General features: G+C 41.0%; 1 protein-coding gene across 1 annotated transcript in view; it reads left to right on the top strand.

The window, feature by feature from the left end:
* The first annotated feature begins 3,135 nt into the window (after window positions 1-3,135).
* The window catches only part of LOC145994693 (uncharacterized), a 115,541-nt gene continuing 93,068 nt past the window's right edge, over window positions 3,136-25,608 (top strand). Inside the window, exon 1 of the mRNA XM_083130853.1 lies at window positions 3,136-3,610. Within this exon, the coding sequence (XP_082986979.1) occupies window positions 3,436-3,610 (175 nt within the window). The 5' untranslated portion in view covers window positions 3,136-3,435. The remainder of the gene's footprint in view (window positions 3,611-25,608) is intronic.

Here is a 25,608-nt window from a genome sequence, read left to right as displayed (position 1 = left end):
TTTTTCTGCAAAGACCAAAGACGTATGTTTAGTGTGTTTCAATTAACTTTTTTCTTTCACATGTTTGTATTAATATTTCTGGATCATAGACGACTTCGGAGCTTTTCTCGTTGTCGATACAAGAAACTCCTCGGATCAAATAAAGAAGAAACCAGGAACGAAATAGCCATTTGAAACTTTAAGCTGCTGCTTCGAGATGTGTCACATTGCTTTAGTCGTGAAAAATTGAAGCAAATGTTAGTTTTAATGAAAAGAAAGAAAGTTAAGGCTTACCTTTGCGAAAAATGATCAAATTTCTTGCATTTAGAAAACTATTTCATTTCATCGGCCACTAAATATGAAATGTTTATTGAAAGATATCACCCAAATCTTTGAACACAATCATATTTCCAGTTTTTAGTCTTACAGAATAACATTTTCAAAAATTGTTTTCCTAAATTCACTTTTCAGTTTAACGGTACAATAACATTGATGGTGTTCCACACAGCGTACTAAATGTTCACAGTATTAACAGTAAAGCTAATCGGCACTGGACCTACAGTTTAAAGTGAAATCCGAACCACTAAGTGCCTTTACCCGGGAGCCCTTGATTACAACGCGACGGTGATACCACTACGCCATCGAGGTGGCGTGATGTTATCGCGTGAAGGACCAGATCACATGTCAATTAAGCCATCCACCAAGTTCCGCACCATAATTGTCATATATTTAACCCCACACAGGTCTCCATTTCTATATTCCCTGATGATGAGAGCACTGTATGCGCTCGAAACGTTGGAAGCCAACAGTGACTTAACCTGGCTGGTAACCAGAGAACACTTGTTCGAATCACGTCGCCAGGAAAGCTACAATTCCTAAATTGTTGATTGATTGATTTGCTTTATTTTACTTCGCTTTTTATGCCACTTTTAGCTAATTTGCGAAGATGGGGATGAGTGATGATATGATGAAATTGACGAATAGACACTCACAAACATCCATGCCCAGGCTGGATTCGAACCCGGGACCACTGGCGTCGTAGCGCGATGTGCTAACCACTCCGCTACGGGGTCCGGCTCAACCAAATTGTATAAGAACGGAAGAGTGCATAACAACGTTCAAAAACAAATTGAAACTAGCAACAAAATCAGGAATACTATATTCTATGAATATTGTAAATTATAGAAATGCAATATTTAATTATATATCATTTGTCGTTTGCCTTGTGATGAAAAAAGTATTGAACCCCCCAAATACCAACGCATGTGGTTTTATGTGGAGTAATAAATTCAAGTTCAACTGCAGCCTTATGACCAAGTTCGTCTAATGCTCACCACTCGTTTGGACATCTAAGGTCCGGGGTTAGAATCCAATCTGAGAATGGATGCATCCTTTACGTTTCTCTCATCATCAATTTCACATATTTATCCTCATCGCCACGATGGTAAAAAAAAATTAAAAAAATTAAACAAAAAATGTTAAGTAAGAAATATATATATATATCTTAGCCACACCTTATAAAACTAGGTGGTTGATTTTATTGATTTTACTTCACTTTTCTGCCAACTTTAGTTAATCGCGAATATGAGGATGATAATGAACTTGATTAAGGGATACTCGCAAAGAACCCCCATGCCCGGACAAGGATTAGAACCGTGACCCCTGGCGTCGTAGCGCGCAGTGTTAAACACTAGGAAAAAATAAGTGGCAAGTAAATAAGAAAGGTTAGTTCTTGAATTGAACTAAGGTAAGCAGTCCCTTAGCCAGAATTTTATTTCAGGGTGCGGCTTATGCCATCTAAATGCGAAAAAGTAGGGGTAGAAGCCCTGAAGATGAATTTCTCAGTATTACAACTTATTATTGAAGATGTTTAATCCTGCTAAGAAAGTAAAATTTATTACCACTGAATTACAATTGTAGGATTTCGGTGAGGGCTTCAGCCCCCCGAGACCTCCCCCTGGTTACGTGCCTTTTGGTAAGTAAATAAGAATATCTAATTCTTGAATTGGTTAATTTCACTATCCCAACACCCATTTCCACTCTACATGTCCAATGTTTTTTGTTGAAAGTCGTAGGCAGTTTGAAACACTGGATCAGGATAGAGGTAGAAAAAAAATCTAATTCCCAGAAACCATTTGCTTGTATTGCCTACCCCAGCTTACATCTTTAAATTCCGGATATTTTCCAAAAGGAGGAGTCCGGGGGATGCTGGAAAGGGGATGAAAGTGAGCTGCTTAGCCGACGACACAGTTCACAAATCAGCTTTGAGATGCAGACATTGATCCGTCTCTCTCTCTGTCTCTCTCTCTCTCTCTCTCTCTCTCTCTCTCTCTCTCTCTCTTTCTTTCTCTCTCTCCTTCCCTTAGTCCATTCGGCATGGCTCCAAGCAACTGGGACAAGTGGAAGGTGCGATTCCGAAACTTTGGCGCTAAAATTAGAAGAAAAAGCATTGGGGTGGTTGAAGAAGGGCGACATTCCGAAGGGAGGGGAAGGATACGGATGAATGAAGGACCGGTATTTCACAATCCTGAAAAGACTGTGTTTTTTTTCCCCTTTTGTCCTCACTGCAAGAAGGCCCCAACGCAAGGGATGGACAACTACACTCAATGCCATACGCAGCTTTCCAACCAAAAACCATCCATTCTTTCACCCTAGCATCATCACCCCCTGTTACGAGCCACCATTCCTTTTCTTCCCCTCACTTCTTATGGTGCAGTCTTATTTCTCCCCCGCCAATGCTTTGGCGGAATCTTTCGAGACACAGGAGGGTGGGCGTTGAGGGGGTAGGGGTTGGTATGAGAAATGGCCTAGAGAAAAGAGCGGGGGTCCCTGAAAGACTCGGATGAAGGGGAAGGAGGTGGAGGAGGGTGGCTGTTGGACCCACTTCTAATTATCTTTGGTTTTATCCCTCTTGACAGGGGCTGCCGGGATATCCCAGGAGGAACCGCCAGACATCCAGTTCAGAAGACGGGAGCCCTGAGGGTGGACGGAAAGAATAAAGACATTGCAGAACCAAGGGCGCTATGAATTAAGTCGTTTGTTACCGGAAGGTGCTAGTGATGGCCAGGAGACTTCTGCGCACTGTGGTGGACAACAGTGTAAGCGGTGATGCTTAGTGTACAACCAGGAGTCAAGAAATGGACATTGCCCTCTTGCTTTGCTTTTTAGTGTTCACCCTGAACTCAAGACAGTAGCTTCAGCAGTTCTTGCATTGATTTTTAGTGTTCAACCAAACTCAAGACAGTGGCTTCAGCAGTTCTTGCATTGATTTTTAGTGTTCAACCAGAACTGGAGAGTGGCTTCAGCAGTTCTTACATAGGTTTTTAGTGTATAACACTCAAGAGTGTCTTCAGCAGTTCTTACATTGATTTTTAGTGTTCAACTAGAACTCAAGAAATGAACATTGGCCTCAGCAGCCGGAAGTGACTGTGCGTTTAGTGTTCTACTGGGGACAAAATGGTTCTGTTTCGAACCTCGGAAGAACCTGAAGCCGTGCCTCGTCTTCTTCGGATGACTCCGCTGAGGCACAGTTGCCGGTACCCTTTGAAAGAAGACGATGATTTGTCTCTTAGTGACGTCAGCTCTTCGCTGTCAGTGCCAGGATTTGGAGACGAATCACCCGCCAAGAAAGGTAAGCCCAATGCTTCTTTTTCTCTAAGAATTTAACAGCTGACAAGTTGTAGCATGAATATGTTTGTGTGTGTCATTCTTGTAAACAACATGACACTCAGTAATTCCAACCGGTAAATTTTTTTCAGCACCTGAGGATCCTAATTATCTTTGTTACCAGAGAAAAAATATTTAAAAACAGAAATTAATAAACAAGTTGCAACATGCAATACGGCATCAGGATGGTATGCTCCGTGGATACTAAATAATTACCTTTGTGTTTGGGTTCACAAAGTATTAAACCTTCTAGCATCTCTTTAATTGATTGATTGATTTGTTTTATTTTTCTTGGCTTTACTGCCACTTTTGGCTAATCGTGAAGATGAGGATGAGAGGTGATAACATGAATTTGGTGAAAGGACATTCACGAACAATAAGCCGAGAGTCAAGACGCCAGAACCAGGTTAGTCTGCAAGAATGCAGTCAAGATATTGTACGTAAGATTTTGACCCCCATAAAATCGGCATTACACTCCTTCATATAAAATGTAACTCGTCGTGTAGCGTATTATTATGCTACTTGTTCAAATATAACAAGTACGTGTGTGTGTTTGTACGCATATGTTTATGTACACACACTTTTCTCAACTCCAGTGGGTTAATCAGATTCTTATGATAAATTGGCTATTGATTTGATACAGTAAAAACAAAAAAATACAAGGGAACATTCGTGCCATAGCCAGGATTCAAAGTCCATACAACCAGGGACGTTGTTATGGAGGGCATGAGGGGCCATTGGCCCTCCGAAACTTTCCCGTGCCCCCCTAACATTTTTCGTGGTTTATAGCAAATTTTGTTTCTCAAATGTCAATAAAAAAAGTCCATTTTTTTAATTAGAAAACTTGGAATGCAGCACAAACAGTTTAATATTTTTAGTTACTTTACTTGTTTCAATATAAACTAAGTTAAATGTTCAAATTTATCACTCCCCAAAAAAAATACATCAGCCTGCACCCATCTATCATTAAAAATTACCGTGACCGTTTTGAAAGTTTAACTGATGTATAATTGTAATGATCGAGCTTTTAAAAATATATTGATGAAGCACTCAACTCGAATTTATATTCATTATCTATCTTTATACATGATAAAATATTCAAATTTGAACAAAAAACTGTTGCGTACCGATTTTGTGAATTTTCAGGCCTTAAATTTTTAACGGTAGAATTTTACGGTAACTTGTACCAATGTGGAAATTGCATTATTACTGTAGAAATCACAAATCTGGCGAAACTAGGAAAGGAAAGAAAACTGTTAACAATTAAGCTCGATTTCCATGAAAGTTCTACCGGTACACTTGCATTAATTAACACATATCCATCGCCCTAGTATTTGGCGGTGATTATTATTGGAAACATGTCACAGTAAAACTTTCACACTGCTGAGAATCGAGGCATTTTACAACTAAATATATTGTGTTCCGGCTACTTGGACATCTTCTGCATAATTAGTAGCAGGTTGGTGTGACTCCACGTGCTTGCGCATGCAAACGTAGTCGCAGCAAGAGAAATTTCCATCCATCTCACGAATTCTAAGTTAGAGAAATTGAGCCTCTTAATAATTGGCATTTCCATCAATGAAGTGTGCACTAATTATTATTCTGCCAAGGCAGGGCATATTTAATACACTGGAGTTATGATTCACGGTATTGGACTCCATTGTGTACGCACGGAAATATATCAGTATACAGGGTGGTCCATAAGTACTTAAACACCCATTTAAAACAAATATAAAAGGTGGAACAAGAAAAACATATCAATACATGATACAGGATACCCCAGATAGGGATTGTGGCCAACTTTTTGGCAATCTTAAGTCCGCCATCTTGGATTCAACTCTCTTCGACGCCAAGGGTCGCCGGTTCGAATCCCGCTCGGGCTTGGTTGTTTGTGAATGTCCATTCATCAATTTCATCATTTCATCACTCATCCCTATCTTCGCAAATTAGCCAAGAGGCACAAAACGCGAAGTAAAATAAACTAAATCAATAAACAATATTTTAATGGACTGCTGGGCACGTGACATATGCACTTGACTAAGTTCCATTAAAAAAAAACAACGAGTTGAATCCAAGATCACGAACTTCAAGATCGCCGCCGCGATACAATGCCTAGTTTTCCCCCTTCTCTGTCTCATGTGACGGTACGTTTTATTACCTGTGGACCACCCTGTAGAACGAATGTCCATACTCTTCTTCATCTCGCATGGAACATGTTTGTAATGTTGCAACAACCAGTGAGCATAATTTCCCCTTTTTCAGAAAATTCAATTCGTCAATTATTTCCAGTTTTCCCACACAAAATGTCAATTTACAAAATAGTCGGGATTGATTGAGTAAATGAAAATGATGAAAGCACTGAAAGGTACTGATTGTTCCCAACCCAAATTTGGGGTAGCAAGCTGGAAATGTGACATCATCGGTATAGTCTACGCGCTAGCTCCGTTAACGACCGGCTGACTTTGTAGTCCACGGAGCGCGCCCACCAGCTGCAACAATCACATTCAACGCACAGTGTTGACACACATCTACTCTCCACATCTACTCTACGCCACCTTGTCCCTCCGCGCACAAGCACCTTCCCACAGTCTCCACATTGAAGTTGCAAAGTACGGCAACAGCGTATCCGCAGTCATGTGACTGAGACTCCACGTGGAGTAGACGAGCAGAATGACAGCTGCGCCATTGGCTGAAGGTTGAGTGTGATTGGACGAAAACAACTCGTCCGCTATTTATCCCCATCCACGTTTGTAGCGGCGGCTTTCTTCAATTCTTCGACGTTAACGAAGTAAACGCGTGCACTATACGAGGTTGTGACACATTTTGAGGACTTGTTTAAATAAAGAGTTGTAAATTAGGATGTCTGTGGTTTCAACTAACATTTTACGAAGTAGAAAACAGGTCGAAATTGTGAAACATTAAACTTTAGCGTAATCCTCAAAGGCGTTACAAATAAAAGTAATTTCTGAGACAATCGACAACTGAGACTGTAAATTATAATTTACTTCATTGTAGAAGAAGTCTAGGATCACACTTGCAAACTCGAAGCCAGTGGCGGAGGAACGTTTTTGACAATTTTTTAAATGAAATAAATTTTGCATAACTTTGGACTGCCGATAAAAAGGCAATATTCACAAAATAATTTTGATTTTTAACGAAATTTTATGGCTTTTTTGATAGTTTATTAACAACATTGCTCGAATCTCACGGTCATTCAATTGAGGAATAACGTGCTTCTCAAAGTCTGTTACACTGTTTTAAATCTTATCAGATCACTCGGAATCGCACGTTGATTGCCCAACTGATGACACATCTGCTGAAGAATTACTAGCACCTCCAGAATTTCCTCAAACTCTCCTGATAAAGATCAGCAGCCACTCCCAGCTGAGAACAAATGGAGTGTTGAGGGGATCATCTGCCTCACGTTTTCTCCTTCACGACGGAAACAGAAGCTCTCACTAGTTTCCTCGGGAAAGCGTAACGTTCCCATTCCTTGCACCTTTGTCTGCAAGGCTCTTAAAAGCACGTGGAAACAGATGTGAAAATTTCCCTTGCGCGAGGGGAACCCACACACTGCAGGCACTGGCCTGGTTATGTTTCTGCAGGTCAGAAGGGATTGTTGTGAAATATGATTATGCAGGCGTCAAGGCAATGGCACTATCAAGGGATCAGCAGCCTGTGATGAGCGTAACACAGTATACAATTACTTCTGAAGGCAAGAAACTCTTGCTGGACTATTCATGTCTCGCGCAGATAATGTACTCAGCTAATGTCGCTGAGGATTGTGTGAACCTTGCACGCTAATGATCTGTTAGAGCTCTCATTTTTGCACTTGCAAGAACTCAAAGCGTCGCACCAGCGGAACTGATCCAGTCATTAGGTTTTTGACCTTGGAGGAATTCATAGTCGTAGCTTATACTTTTGACTTCCTGCCAGTCCATTGATGTACGGATAGAGTGGCTCCTTTGTATTGAAATAGTTTCTTCCTTTAATTCATGCTGGAATGTCGAACGTTACATGCATGTTACTTTTCTGTTCATAAACTTTTGTCTTCTCGTTTAATATCTAAGAAACTAAAATTTAAAATATACAAAACAGTAATTTTGCCTGTATTATTATATGGATGCAAAACTTGGTCCCTTACATTGAAAGAGGAACAGAAATTGAGAGTATTAGGAAAATCCTTAGGAAAATATTTGGACCTAAATTGGATGAGGAGACAGGTGAGTGGAGGTAGAACTACATAATTTGTATTCATGTCCAGATATTATTAGAATGAGATAATCAAGAAGACTTAGGTGGGCAGGCCATGTTGCACGAATGGGAGAGGAAAGAGGAGTTGACAGGATTCTTGTTGGGAAACCTGATGGTAAGAGACCTGTAGGAAGGCCAAGACGAAGATGGAGGGATAACGTTGAGATGGACCTAAAGGAAATCGGTAGGTATGGAAAAGAGTATATAGATTTTGCTCAGGATAGGGACAGATGGAAGGCCTGTGTTGCTGCAGCCATGAACCTTCGGGTTTAAGAGGGCTAGAGAGTTAGTTAGTTATGTCGAACGTTTGCTGTTCGTAGGAAGTTATAGTGGGAGAGTGACGTCTCTTCGGGGTGATGTGCTCAAGGGTGGACGAAATAATTAGTTTCAGTTGTCAATAGGCAGATACAGGTAGAATCACGATATGAAAGATAAACACTTGACTTTACTCAATATTCACAATGACGGCGATTGGGTGTCAAAACTGGGGGGGGGGGGCAATAACAGTTTACTTTATCTTGGTAGACAAGGTTAGCATTACGAGACCATTGTATGGGGCCAAAAGTGGGCGGTAACTGCTCCCCCCAACGCCCCCTCCTAAACGCCGCCACTCCTAGGATGGTTTGACTAATGACACTGTTCAACAAATGTATCGTAAGGTAAAGGTAAAGTTCCCTATGCATATAGCACCGTGCCATGAAAGTACATTTAGGGGATGTGGGGGTAGAGCCACACATTCTCGATCTCGGCCATTTTGGAGGTGATACGTATCATCAGCACCACATTTACCCATTGATTTGAGACTGGGTGAACCCCAGAGCCGCTTTATGCTGGGACAAGGCCGGAAAAATTCCAACCTTAGATCACCCACCCCGGGAATCGAACCTGGGTCTCCCGCGTGGCAGTCAGACGCCCAACCGACTAGACTACTTTCAACCTTCAATTTAGTTTTTTTACATTTATTTGAGAATAATTACATGACATGAAAATAAGAGGAAATAATTTATTACAATCGATTGATGAAACAATCGCGAACCCGTCGTAGTACAGTGGGATGCATAAGTATTACCAAGTAAATTGTCCATAACCATGTTCATACACTTTATTTTACCTAATGACAGTGGCGTCGCGTGCGGTTCGTATACGAGTGTTCACAATAATGTATTTGTACTGAATGCAGTTTTACTCCACTTCCTTATAACTTCATGTTCAATTGAAAAAGTGAAAATAACAGTTCAATTTATTTTCAACAATTCCCCCCCCCCCAAAAAAATCACGCTATACTTGAAGTAATACAAGAAGGGCCTAGGGGAAATGGTACCTCCCCCTTAATATGCGCCAGGTTTAGCGAATTGTCGCTAAAGTTTGCAACTATGTAGCACAGACCTTTTCGAGTCCCCCTAGACATGCCTTGTATATGCTGCACTCTGGTGCCGAATGTAAGAAGTATTTTCGCTTGCATCAGTGTTCGCACAGCGAAGTGAACATCTTCGGGGTATAGTGGCCAACAGCCCCTTAGCTGTCAGCTCTATGCAACACGCACAGCAATTGTGTTCAACGCGCTCCGTGGAACACCGTGGGAGTCAGTGTTACCAACTATCTAAAAAAAAGTTATCAGACGTTAAAGAAGTCGTGTCAGAGTAAATTGTATTAATATACTAGTACATCAACATAGTATTTTTCTCGAATAAATATACTTATGTGTGTGTGTGCATTTCATATGTACGTAATTTAAGATATACATGAGTGTTCAGCTGCTCATGCGAACATTCTGAGGCGACGCGCCTGCCTAATGAGAGCTTTAAGAATGGAAACAAAACTCAAAACAAGCTGCCGATAACATCTGCAATAGCATACGTAAAAATCTATTCCATGGACAATTTGGCGAGCAATACTTGTACGCTGTGCCGTGGAGGGTGATGTCAACTATATGTGTACGTGAAAAGACAAAAATGGCCTCTAGAATGCCGTAGGGGTATCACTGTCGCTTTGTAATCAGGAGGTCCCGGGTTAGATTAGGATTAAAATTGGAGACCAGAAAGGAAATGTTGGCTTAAATAAACGGAATGAATACGGCCAATCGTTGTGCTCCCCTGTATCGAACCCACAATCTTTGACTTCACAGAGAAATACAATAACCGCTGCACCACTGAGGACAACCGAACAGCCATAACGTACACAATGATCATGTCGACCAGGGACTTCTAATAGGAAAAAAGAAAACTCTTCACCAACATTACATGGTCCACACATTTCATTACGTCCATTACAATGTCACAAACAAGATTCCTGCACGTCTGGTCCTCGTCGTGCTGATTCATAAATATCCGCAAACCACCACCACAAGGTCCCCCTGTCTTGCTGGCAGGCTGACTCATCCCCCGACATCAATATTCCTCCAGTGTTGTGTCTATATACGCATCTGGGGTGCTTTTGCCCGAAGGGGGAGATCAGCTGAAGCGGAAAGAGGAGGGGGGGGACCTCCCATGGTTTTCGCACGCGAAATTCCACTGAAATGCTTCCAAAGATAATGCAGCAGAAAAAAAGGGGAGGAAGTATGCCAATAAAGTGCACCCTCTGAATAGCCGTAGCTGGGGGAGAGAAGCAATAAAGGTAAAGAATACGGACGATGTCTCAGTTTGGGGGTTGAGGGAGAAAAGATGGCGAAAAGGGTCTAAGCAGGGGGAGCCATTGCAATAAGTATTGTTTGAGGAAAGAACCGATAAAGATGAAAGTTTGTCACCCCTTCCTTCTTTTATTGAACGAGTATAGAAACAGAATCCATTTTTCTCAGGTGTCACCCCCATCTGAATGTTATTGGTGTCATCATAGAGCTTGGCGATTCAGGCTCTGAAAAATCATATGAAGCCGGCTGGATTCTGTTGGCTTGTCTGACAGCATATTGACTGTCAGCTACTGAGAGTAGTGTGACAGGGATTTTTAAAAACCTAAGGTTTGCCACACTGCTTATGGGCATTCATGTGAATGAGTTTGTTGATTTGGTTTATTTTACTTCGCGTTTCTGCCACTTTTGGCTAATCGCGAAAAAGTGAATGATATGATGAAGTTAATTGATGAAGGGTCACTCACAAAGAACACCCAGGCCGGGATTCGAACCCGGGTTCCCTTGGCGTCGCAGCACGCTGTGCTGACCGTGAATGAGTTGGTGAATTACAATACGAGTACCTTCAATTTGTACAACAGGATAATCTTCATGCCATTGAAATATGTGGTGTTCTTTTGTCTCAAAAGAGCAGTGATCACAACTGTACAAGAAAAAAATGTTCAAATTGTAGTTAGAATCGAATCCTAGCCGGGCCTTTGTCATGACTAGGGACAATATTCGATGGAGACATCCACATAAAAATACTGGGGAAGGTGTAATTTTGTTCTTTCAGTTTTAAGAAATGTAGTATTTCTTTCGGGCTGGGTGATGTAAGGCAGGGGCGCCCACAGGGGGCGATTATGGCGCAAGCTGTGCCATCGAGATTTTGGGGGGACTTTTTCCTCTTCAAATAATGTAAAATTCAACATTTATATATTTCTTCAAAATATATGTAAAAATTTTACACCTCAAATGCACCATATTTAATCCACTAGATGAAGAAAATAAAGTGTTTAAGGACATTATCGAAGGGGTTGAGGGGAGAGAAATACCCAATTCTTACATATTAGGTCTTAATTGGCACGGATTCTGAATTAAACGTTGGGGGGGGGGTGGCAGTATCCAACTCTAGGTCTTAGATTATGGCGGTTATTTTCCTGGGGGGGGGATTGAGTATTAAATTGAGGGAGGTATCCAATTCTTGTGTATTACTATTGTCTTAAACTGTTACGTAAATTCTGGCGTGGAGACTGAGAATTAATTTTTTTTGGTGGTAGGATTGAGTACTAAATTTATAGGGGGAGATAGGAAGCTCTTGATAAAGTGTTAAATCTTAGATTCTCTAGCGGAGAGAGAGTTCGAACATTAAATTTTGGAGACTGTATTTAGCGATATGGTATCCACACGTTTTCGACTGTGAACGTTCCTAAGAAAGTATTGACACCCAATTAAATTAATATTCTTGAAAGCCTGCAAATAAATGGATGTAATAATTTTCTTGCTCGCTTCGCTCGCAATGATTTGTGTTACGAGAATGCGTGTTTGGCGCTTTACTGAGGTGATTGTGAAGATTTATACTATAGCTGCATGACAAGGCATAATCGATATTCTCAATATTCAATCATTAGTAACATCACTTCTTAAAATATAATGCTTGGTGTTGTTATGCTGCTTAATTTTTAGCAGGTGCAAAAAGCTAAGGAGAAAGTTACTTTCGCTAGACACACTGTCGTGATTAAATATTTTTGTAGGGATTACGATATGGTTTGAGGGAGCGAATGATATGATTTAGGGGGACGCATGACATGATTTGGGGGGGGATGCGCCATTGGCCTTGGTGGGGGATGGGCAACCCTGATGTAAGGTAGGAATTTTTCCCGCCTTGCCCCTGCATAAAGCGGCTCTGGGGTACACCCAATCTTAAATAAATGTGTTCCTGTTGGGGTAAAAGAGGGCGGAGAGTGGTGCTGATCACATCATCTAAAAAAATGACCGAAATCAAGAATGTGTGGCTCCCTCCATGTGGCAGTATTTTTTGCAACAAGAAATATGTTGCTACTACATAGAGCGAAATTGTATTTTTCTATTTTGGTCATTTTTCCTACCACTTTGGCTAAACGCGACGCCACGGATAAATTAAGTTAGATGCACTGCTTCATTTTGAAGTTACCGTGTTACTGCAAACAATCTGTACCAGTCATACGTGTAACTACGTATCAGTCATTTATAATAATTAATGGAAGTTACTGTGATTGAAATGAGATTGTATATATGCGAAGCATATACACGTAATTTTAGTCGGACTTTAATTCATTTTCCATAGCCCCCCAACCACCACCCCCGCCTCGATTTTTTTTATTTTTTTATTGAAACCTGTGGAGGGAGAAAGAAACAAACGTCCATGTCCAGAACAGGACTCAAATCCGGAACGCTCGGTGGTATTCCTCTTTATTTTAACGTTATTTCTCTACATATATGGCAGGAGTCCGCTTCAATTTGTACTTCCGATTCAGTATCATCGAAGGGAATTAAGACCACTTTCTGAAAGACATAAACTGTTTTTACACAACTAAACGTGGCAGTCTTCCACAAGCAGGAAACGGGTGCAATTGTTGTTAAGACTTTAGAGCTTTGAATCTCGGCGGCTTCCATTGATTTGGAATTGAAAGAAGAATGGAGAAAGCGGACGGAATTTTCCGTCCTTTCTCCAAAAGAAGAAGCGGAAAACGGAAACGGAAGTGAAGTTCGAGCGAGAAAAGAAATTGACCAAAAATGGGAAGAAGAAGTGACAGCAGGAAACGGGAACCGACGTTATTCCGGAAAATACCATGATTGATTGTGGAAATCCAGGGTTGTTTTGTCCATTCATAGCAGCTCTAACCCTTGTGCCGTGAATCTAGAGATGTTATGATTGATTGAGACATGGCCGGAAAAGAGTATCTTTACTTCTCTGGCTCTTCTAAGACCAGTGACAAGTGGCGGCTTTTGCTCCAGCACTATACTAAACCTTATATACCAAGGGAAAATAAACTGTCCTTTGCCTCTCCCTCCCCCCCCCCCCCCAAGTTTTGGAACCCAATCGCTTACGTCTACACGTATATAAACAACATGGTGACCAGTGTAGGATTAATTACGGGCATTGAAGAGATGGAATGATTTATCCTTCATCAGAAATCGATCGAAACGGAAGAAATTCCATGATAGATTGGACACAAAAACATAGCATGTTGTTGTATTTAGTTCTTGCACTTCTCAATACCTTTTTTGAAAGTTAGTCGTGACAGTGAAGATAGATGATGTTTAGCGGAAACAAAACGCGATAGAACATGCATATGCTGCATGTAAAAGTCGTAAAATCACAAATCCTAGAGCATTTTCAAGTCAGGCGCCATTACAGCAGACTACATTACCCACAATTCCATAAAATCAATCAGGTTGTATTTGTGGGTAAGAAAGTTAGATGAGAACACGTGAGGGCAGTGATGAATTCGGGGATGAAACCGAAAATTTCAATAACCTTGCAGAGCCTTCGGTAAATAACTAAGAATATTGACAATCATATTCACTTTGGCTTCTTTCATTCATATTAATTTAACGTAGGACGTATTCTTTCTGTTCTTTTTCGTAGTAATAAGCAATGATTCAGTCCTTTTTATAACTAAAAGTCAAAATAATGAACTAATTTAAATTATTGTCCGTTTTAATAACTGCTCAATTAAGAGATATGATGTATCAGGATTCACTTCAAGCTTGTGTGAAGTTGTCAACTGCTCAGGGGGAAGGAACCCACAGAGAGTTTCATTCTTAAAATGGTAGTCAATTATACCTAATTGCACTTAATGTAGTTTAATTTCATATCAGAAGTAATAGCCAATTTTAAAAGATTGGCATTGTTTGATTAGTATTTTAATTTTATGCCAATGACCCCCCGTGAAGTTTTATGTCACCCCCGGAAGAATGTGGCTGGATTCAACACTGCTTGAGAGCGAGAAAACAAGATACAGTAATTAGAAAGGATAAACGAATGGAAGGGAAGAATGTGATGAGTACGAAAGAACATTAGGTAATATTTAAGTAGAAGTGAAGTTTCATTACCCCACTTGACCCCCTCCTTGACCTCTCCTTAGAACCGTATATTTACATGGGGCTTTTCTCCGAGGATGCTGGCGTCAGGTCAGCTTCATTGCAGTAGGATCAACGCAGAACACGGGAAATAAAAGAGACCATTCACGATTTCCATCACAGAATTTCCCATGTTTGAAAAAGGAACAAAAGACTTGTGAAACAATTCCTCTCTCTTCTTTTCTCTTCCTGGAACACGCGAGCGTCTGCTCGAACAAAAACAAAGAGAAGGTCGAACAATTAATTCGCACGTACTATACCGTTACAATGGATGCTACGTCACGCAATGCGTTTAGCGGGTGATGGACATCGGAGTCCATCTGACAGCTCATAAACTAAACTAAGAAGATATTTTGTAACTACCATTTTTAACCTTTGTTTTAGAAGTTGTTGAAACACAAAAATGATATTCTGGGTTATTTTAAGGGAAGTTTGCATTTACGTGAGCGGTTTTTCCCGAGCTCCTTACTGCTTTCATTTGAAAATTTTCTGGAGGGGCTGTAGCCCCATCAGCTCCCCTTAGGCGTACATCAGTGCACTAAGGTTAAGGAATGGGGTCGTAAGTTAGATTTAAGATTCAATTTCGAAAACTGTCGGTTACTTTTCATGGATGTTAGATGACGGTTAGATGGCGTTAATCATGGAAAGTGTTGCACTTGCCTCCTTCTCAAGTATATAATAAAGGAGTCTGTTTTCACAGTACAAAGAAGTGGGATATAATAAGAAATAGTCCTGGCGGCCATATTGTCAATATGGCGATTGTAGTACAAGTCCGATTCAAATCACTTAATTGGTATGTTCCGTGGCATGTTTCCTGATATGCTAAGTTTTCTCCACTCTAGAATTACTTAAATTATTGTTATTTCGAATGCTTAACATACAGTAGGTGTACGATACCCGGTAGAGGCACATAGTGGTTCGGTTCCCACTTTAAACTGTAGGTCCAGTCCCGATTAGCCTTACTGTGCATAAAGTGGACTTAAAACACCAATTCAAACAAACAAGCATACAGTATGTTTCATAGTGAACATCTCTGCTGAGCACAACGATGCCAGCGGCATTTGACTGGCGAGTGGATAGTAACCAATCAGCATTCAGTTCTATTGTGTTCGGCTGTCATCGTTTACTTCCGTGTCCCACGCTGCCAATCGTTGGTCGAGTTACGAGACAAACTCGAATCGCAGATACCCCATGTTGCCAGATTTATTGCAGGCGGATAGTTCCGCGAGGGTTGCTAAAGATACCTGTTTCGAGAAGACCCCGATGAGCTCGTTGGAATATAGAGGTCACTGTACTTTATTTAAACGCACAAAAACAGTTACATGTAACGCTTCGCAACGTTGTCTTGGGGGAAACCATGCTGTTGCTACAACATTCACATTGTAACTGACATTGCCACCCCATCCAGCACGCACCTACTGCAAGACCATTGGTGGCAGATAGAAATATAATCCAAGTGATCTGGAGCGTTTGTCCTATCATATATTACATCGATTCGCCTCTGACCTCATAAAACATAAAAGAACAAAAATAGAATCTTTTGTGTGTCAATATTATGAAGATGGTTGCCTTTCTCGCCTTTTGTATTCCTACATTGCAAAACAATTGCCAACATTGTATTTCCCTTGAAAGAAGACTTGTTGTTGAATTTACAACTTCTGACACATTTCTAACAACAGAAAACAACTTTACAGGACTGTGTTGCAAACTGATTTATGTTTTTATCGACGACCTTCTCAAATAAAACTAGCAAAATAAATCTCAATAAAACTTTCTCGTAACCAACCAAATGTGAACCTCTCTTCCATGTAAACTCCGTACCAGCTAACTATAGACCAGTCAAACGAGAACAAGTCTCTGCGCAAGTACTGACGCGAGACGGCTCCACCAATGAACAGTGAGAGAAACAGGTTGCGTAATGGGCGACGGGAGTTACCCGATTTCCTCCTTCGCTATGCAGCGTTGCACACTTTTGAAAAGGATAATACCGAACGCACATTGCAAACGGACCGTATTTTTGTCTCCAGGTCCGTACGATTGGTTCAAGAAATATTAGGGATAAAACTGCAAGAGCAAATTTTGACAAGCCGTGTGTTTAGCATACGGACTAAGGTCTGGACCGTACGGTTGGCAACGCTGCGCTTTTAACACTCGATTTTCCTCCTCCTCCTCCTCTGCCGATATGCTCGACCCTGTTCTACAGTTAGCTGGGACAGGGTATAGTACAGTGTAAATATTTAGTAAGGCCTCACTGAGGCCTCACCTATTACAAGAAAACAGAAAAAAACCGATATTGAATTGGAAACACTGCAGCGTCAATGCCGAAACTCTCTATCCAAGATAAGGAAGAGCTGCACACCTGTCAGTCGTGAACACCACACAGAAGAGCAATGTTAACCATGAGTCATCAAGGAATTAGCACAGCGTTTCTTCCTGTGGTCATTCGGCCTCGGAAGAAATATTTGTTGTCCATTTTGAGCTTTCAAGAAATCAGGTTCTGAGCTGGCGATTTATTTCCTTCATGAATGAAAATAGGTTGTTCATTTTTTCGTTTCTTTTCTCTCTTTTGTCATTAGCTCTAAAACAAATATAAAATGTAAAAAGTGGTAACTTTGATATTTTTACGACATTATTATATCCCTCTTGTTTACTTTCAACGATAAGGACGAATGTTGGAGTGACCAGAAAAAATGAACGAACACAATAAGCTCTTAAATATTACCCAAGCTTCGAAAATAGATTCCGGCCCCAGTGGCAGAGTGGTTACCACATCACGCTACGACGCCAGGGGCCCCGCGTCCTGGCCTGGGCATGGATTTGTGAGTGTCCATTCAACATTTCATCATATCGTCACTCATCCCCATATTTGATTGAGTTTGTGTTTGAAGTCCACTTTATGCACAGTAAGGCTAATCGGGACTGGACCTACAGTTTAAAGTGGGGTCCGAACCACTATGTGCCTCTACCGGCTATCGAACCCGGGAACACTAGATCACAAGGCGACGATGCTACCACTGCGCCATCAAGGAGGCCTCCCCCATATTTGCAACTTAGCCAAAAGTGGCACAAGAAGCGAAGTAAAATAAAGCAAATCAATCAATTAATCAATCGAACATAGGGTCTCCGGTTTCATAGAGCAGTATGCAAAGCACTCGGTCATGAAGACCCTCAAAATTGATATAATAAGTGGAACAAAAAACCTTATATTAGAGTATTTTAAGAGTTTAGGCAGATTAACAATTCACGTCAACCTACAGCAATTTCACCTGTATTGTGTGATATATGGTTCTGCCCTATTATAATTGAACGTGCTCTTGCGATAATAGTCACACATTTCCGTCTTGCAACACACAACCTCGACTCGACACGATATGTGCATTTCCTTGCCCCTTTTCTGTATTTTTTTCTATTTAGGATATATTACGTTGCCTTTTTGCCTCTTTGTTAATCCGTGGCGATGAGAATGATTGACCAATTGATAACATGGATGTGATGGGGCAAACATGCCTTAATCATGGTTCGAACTTAAGACCTCTTTCTTCAAAACATGTTACAATCTGGCACGTGTGTCTTTTCATCTCCAGTCACCATTAATTTCAAGAGGTAGAAAACGACGTTACTCAAACAAATTGTATAAATAATTTCCATAACCGTAAACATTTGTTTCACTTGTTGAGAGAAATCCATACCCTCGTAACGTTGTAAGTAAACGTCGACCTAGTTGATGTCCCAGGAACCCTTCCTTGCACGAAAATCACAGTGTCCACAGGATTTACGACTGAACGCTTACTAAAGTAATACAACCTTCATCCCCATTTCCATTAATCGTTCACCCTTCGTATATTTTTAGGTCAGCTAATTCGAACATACGACCCTAAGACAGCTACACACTGCCAAAAAAAACTGCAGTGCAAAGTAATTACTGTATTTTATATATTTTATTTTTGGTAATGAAATATTTTTTTCCCTTCAGCTTCTTATTTATGTTTGATTTGTTTTTTTTTACTTCGCTTCTATGCCACTTTTGGCTAAACGTGACGATGAGGATGAGCGATGAAATGATGAATTTGCTGAAGGGACACTCACAATGAACACCGAATGGACACAATGCTAAGGCGGTGTTTAAACAAGCTGTGTTAACCACTCTACCACGGATTCCGGAATCCTTTTAGTTAGGAGAAATCGTTCCTTGACAGCGAACTAAGAACAGTTAAAATGCGTCACGTCAGAGTTATAATATTTTAAATTTCTAACAATCAATTGGGATTTACTCTTAACCATTTTTTTGCCTACATAAAAACTTCCACACAGTTAAGATAGTTTACACTAAGGACAACAGCGTTAAAGTCTATGCTTTAAGGAATGATTAAGCAAACTATGATGACGGAAAATAATAATTCACATGACTATAGTGATGCATTACATCGGTGAAACATTAATTTTCGATCAGGAAGAAATATTGAAAAACACAATGACCAATTGATTTATTTATTTTACTTCGCTATTCTTCCACTTTTGAGTAATCCCATAGGTAAGGATGAAAGGTGTGTTAAGATGAAATTTGTGAAAGTCAATCACAAACGTAGGACACAGCCCAAACTCCACAGACCATTATACTGACCTTGTGTGTAGACGCCGGATGACTGCATGGTCACAATGACGTAAGCATTCGTAGAATAAATTTGTATATCATCCCCCCCCCCCCCCCAAGAAACGTGAGCTAAAACTATTGCGCATTCTGTGATATGTTCATTACTTCTCAGGAACCACTCACGGCCTTCAACTAGTTTATCCTGAAAAAACTGCGGGTTAGGATGTTAACAGATGCTTAAGGGACAATATCCAAAGAATACTGTCACATACGCAGAATGCAAAACATTTCTAGTATTTTCTCATTTCTACTACAACCCTGGCAAAAAGAAAGGCGGCTGGAGCGTGGTGTTGATCGTATCACCTCCAAAATGACCGAGCTCGAGAACATGCGGTGCCCTACTACCACATCCCCTAAATGTGCCTCCATGGCACGTTGCTATACGCACGAGGAACTTTACCTAATCTTTACTACTACTAACTACTCATGCCAGGAATTTTGGTATTTTTTATACATTTTTATTTGCTAACCTGGTTCATTCCCAGCCATAACAGCAATTAGTCGATGCAATAAAAATACGCTAAACTTAAAAAGAAACGGGTGTCGGCGTGCGCGCGCGCGCGCACGCACACACATATACACAGAGGGAAGGGGGTGTAGGAACACAAAAAATTTCCACAAACTGTCCAGATCATGCCTGATAAGACTCCAACAGAAAGCTTTCCGGAAACAAGTTTACGTGCGCATAGGGTAGTGTTGGCCTTGTCTGCAACTGCCTTCCCCCACTTTCTTATCCAATACAGGAGTAATGAAGTGTTTCCAACTACCTTCAAATCTAACTAAGAGGAGGAAGACCTATTTTTAAAGTTTCCCAGTGTACACCCTGTATGTATGTATTTGCTTGCGTCAAGGTCGACAGCACTTGAGAAGGATGTTATAAATAGTTTGTCTTTATAGCCACATTAACTGTCATTAAGTCTTTTCGTTTCACCAAACGACTTCACCTTGTAACCGACAAAAGAAGCTCATTGCCCCAAGATTCATTCACTTCTTGTGACTCACAGGTGATACGGCTTTGTACTTAAAAATATTTTCCGCAAACCAGAGATCTTCATTCTTCTATTGCCTTCCAAACCAGATACACAGCTTTTTTTCACGTACTTATAAAACAGCTGGAGACGTTCCCCCTAAGCACGCACAAATTTGGAAACAGATCCTCAGCACCTGTTTACAAGAACTTACCCTTTCAGGTTTTTTTTTTTTCATCTCCAAAGGGTTCTGCAGCGGATGCTAGCGGGTAAGAACTTCCGGTGAAGTAAAAACAAAAACATCTTATTTTTCAGGTCACGAACAGAAAACTTGTAAGCTTGCTCGGTCGTTTCCCACGCTTGAAGCACCAAAAATGTCTTGGTTGGCGCTCTCGTCTTGGTTGCGCATTAACTAGTTGCTCGACCTTGAAACACTAGGATCGCTCCGATAGTCATACCGTAGTTGACACCTGTCGCCTTCAGGAGGTAGGGGATGAAGTGGCTTTGCTCAGAAGTGTATACCTACTTCAATATGGAATCGAGACGCGATTTGATAGTGCCTTGGCCTCGTCTAGAGCTCGTTCTTAAGTCACTTTATGCACAGATGGGCTAATCGGAAATAGACCTGCAGTTTACAGTGCGATCCAAAGTTCCGAGTATCGACCCGGGATCCCTTGATTAATAGGCGACACATGTCGTTTCGTTGTGAATTCTCCCCAAGTCTATCTCGTTCTCGGTCTCGTATCAAACAGTCTGGTCTCATTCTCGCTTCGATTTTTTTCCAAGGACGTCTCAGTCTCGCTCTTGAGTCGAGTGTGATGTTTACATGTCCTGTCTCGACTATATGCTTCGCGTTTCCTGTTTGGTTACAGCGCCTTGAATAACGTAGTGTGGAAAACGGCACAGTTCTGCGCGCTCTGGCTGGTTCCACTCGAAAATGATCCGCTAGAGGCGCTGGTGTTGAACCCGGTGCGTGGTATTCGTCTGCTTATAATGGAAGTAAATGGAGTTTTCGCTGCAACGTCTGATTCTTGTGCATGAAGCATTTCTATGAATGTGATAATTGCTATGATATTTGGTACAGTGGTCGCGAAGATATTAACGAACATTTCTAGACAGTCCACCACGTCATGTTATCGTCATACTTTCGTTAATAACACGGGAGAAAAAATACGCGTGGAATGCTCTTGGCAACTAAATTTTTGTGTATGAATTAGGTTCATTATCATTATCATCATCATTTCTTTTAAAGATATACACACTGAAGCATTTGTATTTTGGATATTTACTGTCTCTTTTCTTCCGCTTTAAACTAATCGCGGCGATGATGATAATGATGATTGCATGAAACGACAAGAGAGGAACCCCACAAAACTTTCTTAGTGCCATCGACATGAGTGTAAGGAAACTTTCAAACCAATGGGACAAGCGACACGGGATGTTCACACTGTCACACTAGTGACACACACTTCCAGACTGTAAAATAGCATTCATTGCACATGAGGGTCCAAACAGCAAACGACACGTTCATATGGCGTATCGCGTGCTACTTGTTACTTCGGTCGGAAAGCTCCTTAAGGGAAGGGTGCTCAGACCGAAGTGACGCGCTACAGGGGGAGTTCCCAACTAAGTAACAAGCGACATGGTGCCTTCAGTCTATTGGCAAGCGTTCGCTGCTAATTGTGCGAACAACAGGTAGGCGACACGAAAAACCGCACATTACAACAACAGATCTAGGCGACATGATAAGTCACACGTGTCGCTTTGTCGCTTGTGCGTCGCTCAAACTGGGCCATTTCCTCAATAGCTTGCAACGTGTTGCCATGGTTTGTTGCTCGCGCATGCGCGATGCAATGAGTGTCTTGCTTTAGGGAGATTGCGCACCAAAGCGACAAGGGGCACGCGACACTTGTCGCTTGAGGATTTCACCAACCGAACGCTGGCTGTGCTTCCCGTCATGCCGCTACGATGTGAAATTTTGCTCTTGATTGGCTCGTTTCCAAGCAACATGTGTCGCTTCGGTGTGAAAGTTGCCTTGGACCGAAGGACCCGTGTCGCTTTGGTGTTAAATCCTCGTATCGTTTGTCGCGTGTCGCTTTGGTGTAAAATCTCCTTGAGGAAACGGGGCAGTCAGAGCTTGTGTCTAGTGTTGCCCAAGGGACGAGACGGGGCGAGATTGATCATGTGTCCCGAGACAAACGAATATTTTCGAGACGAGACAGCATTTCACAGCATTTCCACGAGACGAGACAGGTCAAAGTCTCGTCTCGTGGGCAACACTGCTTGTGTCCCTACGGTTCGAAAGGCTGCATTGATTACGGACTGCTCGCTTTCAAGCGACACTTGTGGTTTGTCGCCTCGGTATGAAATATCTCTCAGGATACTATTTATATTCTAATAACAGAAAAATAAAACTCTAGTACGCAATCCAACCCCTGACGTCCGGAATCACTTTGCGATGTTTCTTCTTGTGTTACGCATGCTATTTATTTATTAATTTTATTTTACTTTTCTTTCCAAATTAATGTCATTTCGTGACTGCAAATCACTCCACAAATATGACTGTTTCCATCAATTCACGTACCGCCTTTCAAGACAAACAAATCTACATAATATATTCCAAAAACTAACAAAGCCGCATTACTTTCATAAGAAAATTAGCACCGACATTGATCGCACTGCCATCTATGTTTCTCATCCGTCTAGGGAACCAGTTTCTTGGGTCGTTTTCCACACTACGTTATTCAAGGCGCTGTAGTTTGGTAAAGGAAACATTTACTTCTCGGCAGGGTCGGTCATAACTGATTACTTAGTCTCTCTCTCTCTCTCTCTCTCTCTCTCTCTCTCTCTAGTGTGTCTGTCTCTCTCTCTCTCTCGTCCTCTTTCTCTATCTCCCTTTTTTTGTCTGTTTTATATCTCTCCTTGTCCCCCTCCCTCCACACCCTATCTTTCTGACAGGAGAGTGGTTCCAAGAAGGTCCGCACCACATTTTGGTGAACGAACTTTCAGTGGTGTTAAAATAACACCACTGTACGGTAAAAGTACCCCGTACACTTTGCACCATGCCATGAGGCATGCATGTCAGAGATGCTGGGGTAGGGCTCGATACATTCGTCGAGCTCGACCATTTTGGAGGTGATGTGATCAGCACAACGCTCCGGCCGCCTTTAGCCACCCCTCCCAGGTACCCATTTATTTGAGGCTGGCTGAGCCCCAGAGGCCGCTTTATGCGTCCACAAGGCCGGAATAATTCCAACTTTAGATCACCCAACTCGGGAATCGAACCCGGGTCTCCCGCGTAGTAGACTGGCACTCCGATGCCCTACCGATTTGTTCCCCCGTCATTTTCTATCTCTGTTTTTCACATGTGCCAGTTTCACGTATTTATAAATTTTCTCATTGGGACAACGCAAACATTCATGCCTCACCAGGGATTCGAACCGGGACCACTGGCGTCATTGCGCACTGTGATAACCACTCAGCCACGAAGGTCAACACTGTCCTTTAATTTATCACCAACTAAACCACCGCGGTTCCTTACTGAGGGTAAACGTTGACCAAAATATTGTGTTGACCTCCTAGGACCATCGCCAGTGTCTCTTTAACATCATTTTTTCTACAGTTGCATTTTTTGAGGTGAAAGCACAAAGAAGCATTAATATCACCGCTAGACAAAAGCCCAAAAATATTTAACCGTAAATTTTGAACTGTGTGCTACTGCCACTTGATACAGAGGATGTAACATGTGTGTCTCCATATGGTGTGTCTCGTTTCTAAGAAGGTTAATCTCGAGTGCGATCTCTTAATAAGGTAATGAGCCAGTGATTCACTTATGCGATTTTTCCACTTGTCATTGTCGCCAGCTTTAGCTGTCATCTAATCAGGTGACAAGCCTTCTAGATTGAAAGGAAACAAGGACACTTGTTGATTTAGATGTGCATTGTGCTTGATAGAATGTCATTGTACCAAAATAACTCTTTGCTAAAAGAAATGTGGTGTAGGATTTGGTAGTAGGACAATTGCAATGGTGGACAATTGCGATGACTGACAATTGCGATGAACACAGAAGTGAAAAGGCGGGTTGACAATTGCGACGATATTCTAAATCCATCAAATTGAGGGATGACTTAACACCCCGTACAATACCTGATACAAGAAAATTATGTGAAATATTGATATTTTCGAATAACTAACTAACCAACTCTCTAGCCTTCTTAAACCCGAAGGTTTATGGCTGCAACAACACAGGCCTTCCATCTTTCCCTATCTTGAGCAAGATCTATATACTCTTTTCCATCCCTACAGATTTCCTTTAGGTCCATCTCAACGTTATCCCTCCATCTTCGTCTTGGCCTTCCTACAGGTCTCTTACCATCAGGTTTCCCAACAAGAATCCTGTAAACTCCTCTTTCCTCTCCCATTCGTGCCACATGGCCTGCCCACCTAAGTCTTCTTGATTTAATTATTCTAATAATATCTGGACATGAATACAAATTATGTAGTTCTAAATTATGTAACCTTCTCCACTCACCTGTCTCCTCATCCCTTTTAGGTCCAAAGATTTTCCTAAGGATCTTATTTTCAAATACTCTCAATTTATGTTCCTCTTTCAATGTAAGGGACCAAGTTTCACATCCATATAATACTACAGGCAAGATTACTGTTTTGTATATTTTAACTTTTAGTTTCTTCGATATTAAACGAGAAGACAAAAGTTTATGAAGAGAGAAGTAACATGCATTTCCTGAATTAAGCCTACTTTTTATTTCCTCTTTAATATAATTTTCATTTGTTAATATTACTCCTAAGTATTTGAATTTGGAAACTGGTTCAAACGAGTTGTTATCAATAATTAGATTTTGATTATTACCTAACACTTGGTTTCGGCCTCTAAGCATATATTTAGTTTTCTCTTTGTTAACTTCCAAACCTATCTCTTTAGCAGTTTTGAAAAATATTTTAGCATTATTCTTAATTGTATTCACACCATCCCCCAGTAAGTCTACATCATCTGCATATGCTAACAACTGAGTCACGCCATTTAATTTTAGTCCTTCTTTAGTTTCTTTTACCTTCCTAACAGCATATTCTAAGGCAAAATTAAAGAGCAATGGAGATAATGCATCTCCTTGTTTTAACCCATCATGAATTGTAAATTTGTCAGACATATTAATACCCACACGAATTTTACTTTCTGTTTCACTGGTGCATATTTTTATCGTACTAACAAGCTTCTTAGGTATTCCAAACTCTACTAATATATTATATAATTTATCTCTTTTGACCGAATCATATGCTTTTTTGAAATCAATGAATAGCTGATGGACATTTTGATTATATTCCCACTTTTTTCAAGTGTCTGT

Source organism: Lepisma saccharinum, chromosome 11 (assembly GCF_977018435.1).
Source record: "Lepisma saccharinum chromosome 11, izLepSacc3.1, whole genome shotgun sequence".
Classification (NCBI taxonomy): domain Eukaryota; kingdom Metazoa; phylum Arthropoda; class Insecta; order Zygentoma; family Lepismatidae; genus Lepisma; species Lepisma saccharinum.
The sequence above is the reverse complement of the archived record's forward strand: the minus strand, read 5'-3'. Positions and strand labels throughout refer to the sequence as shown.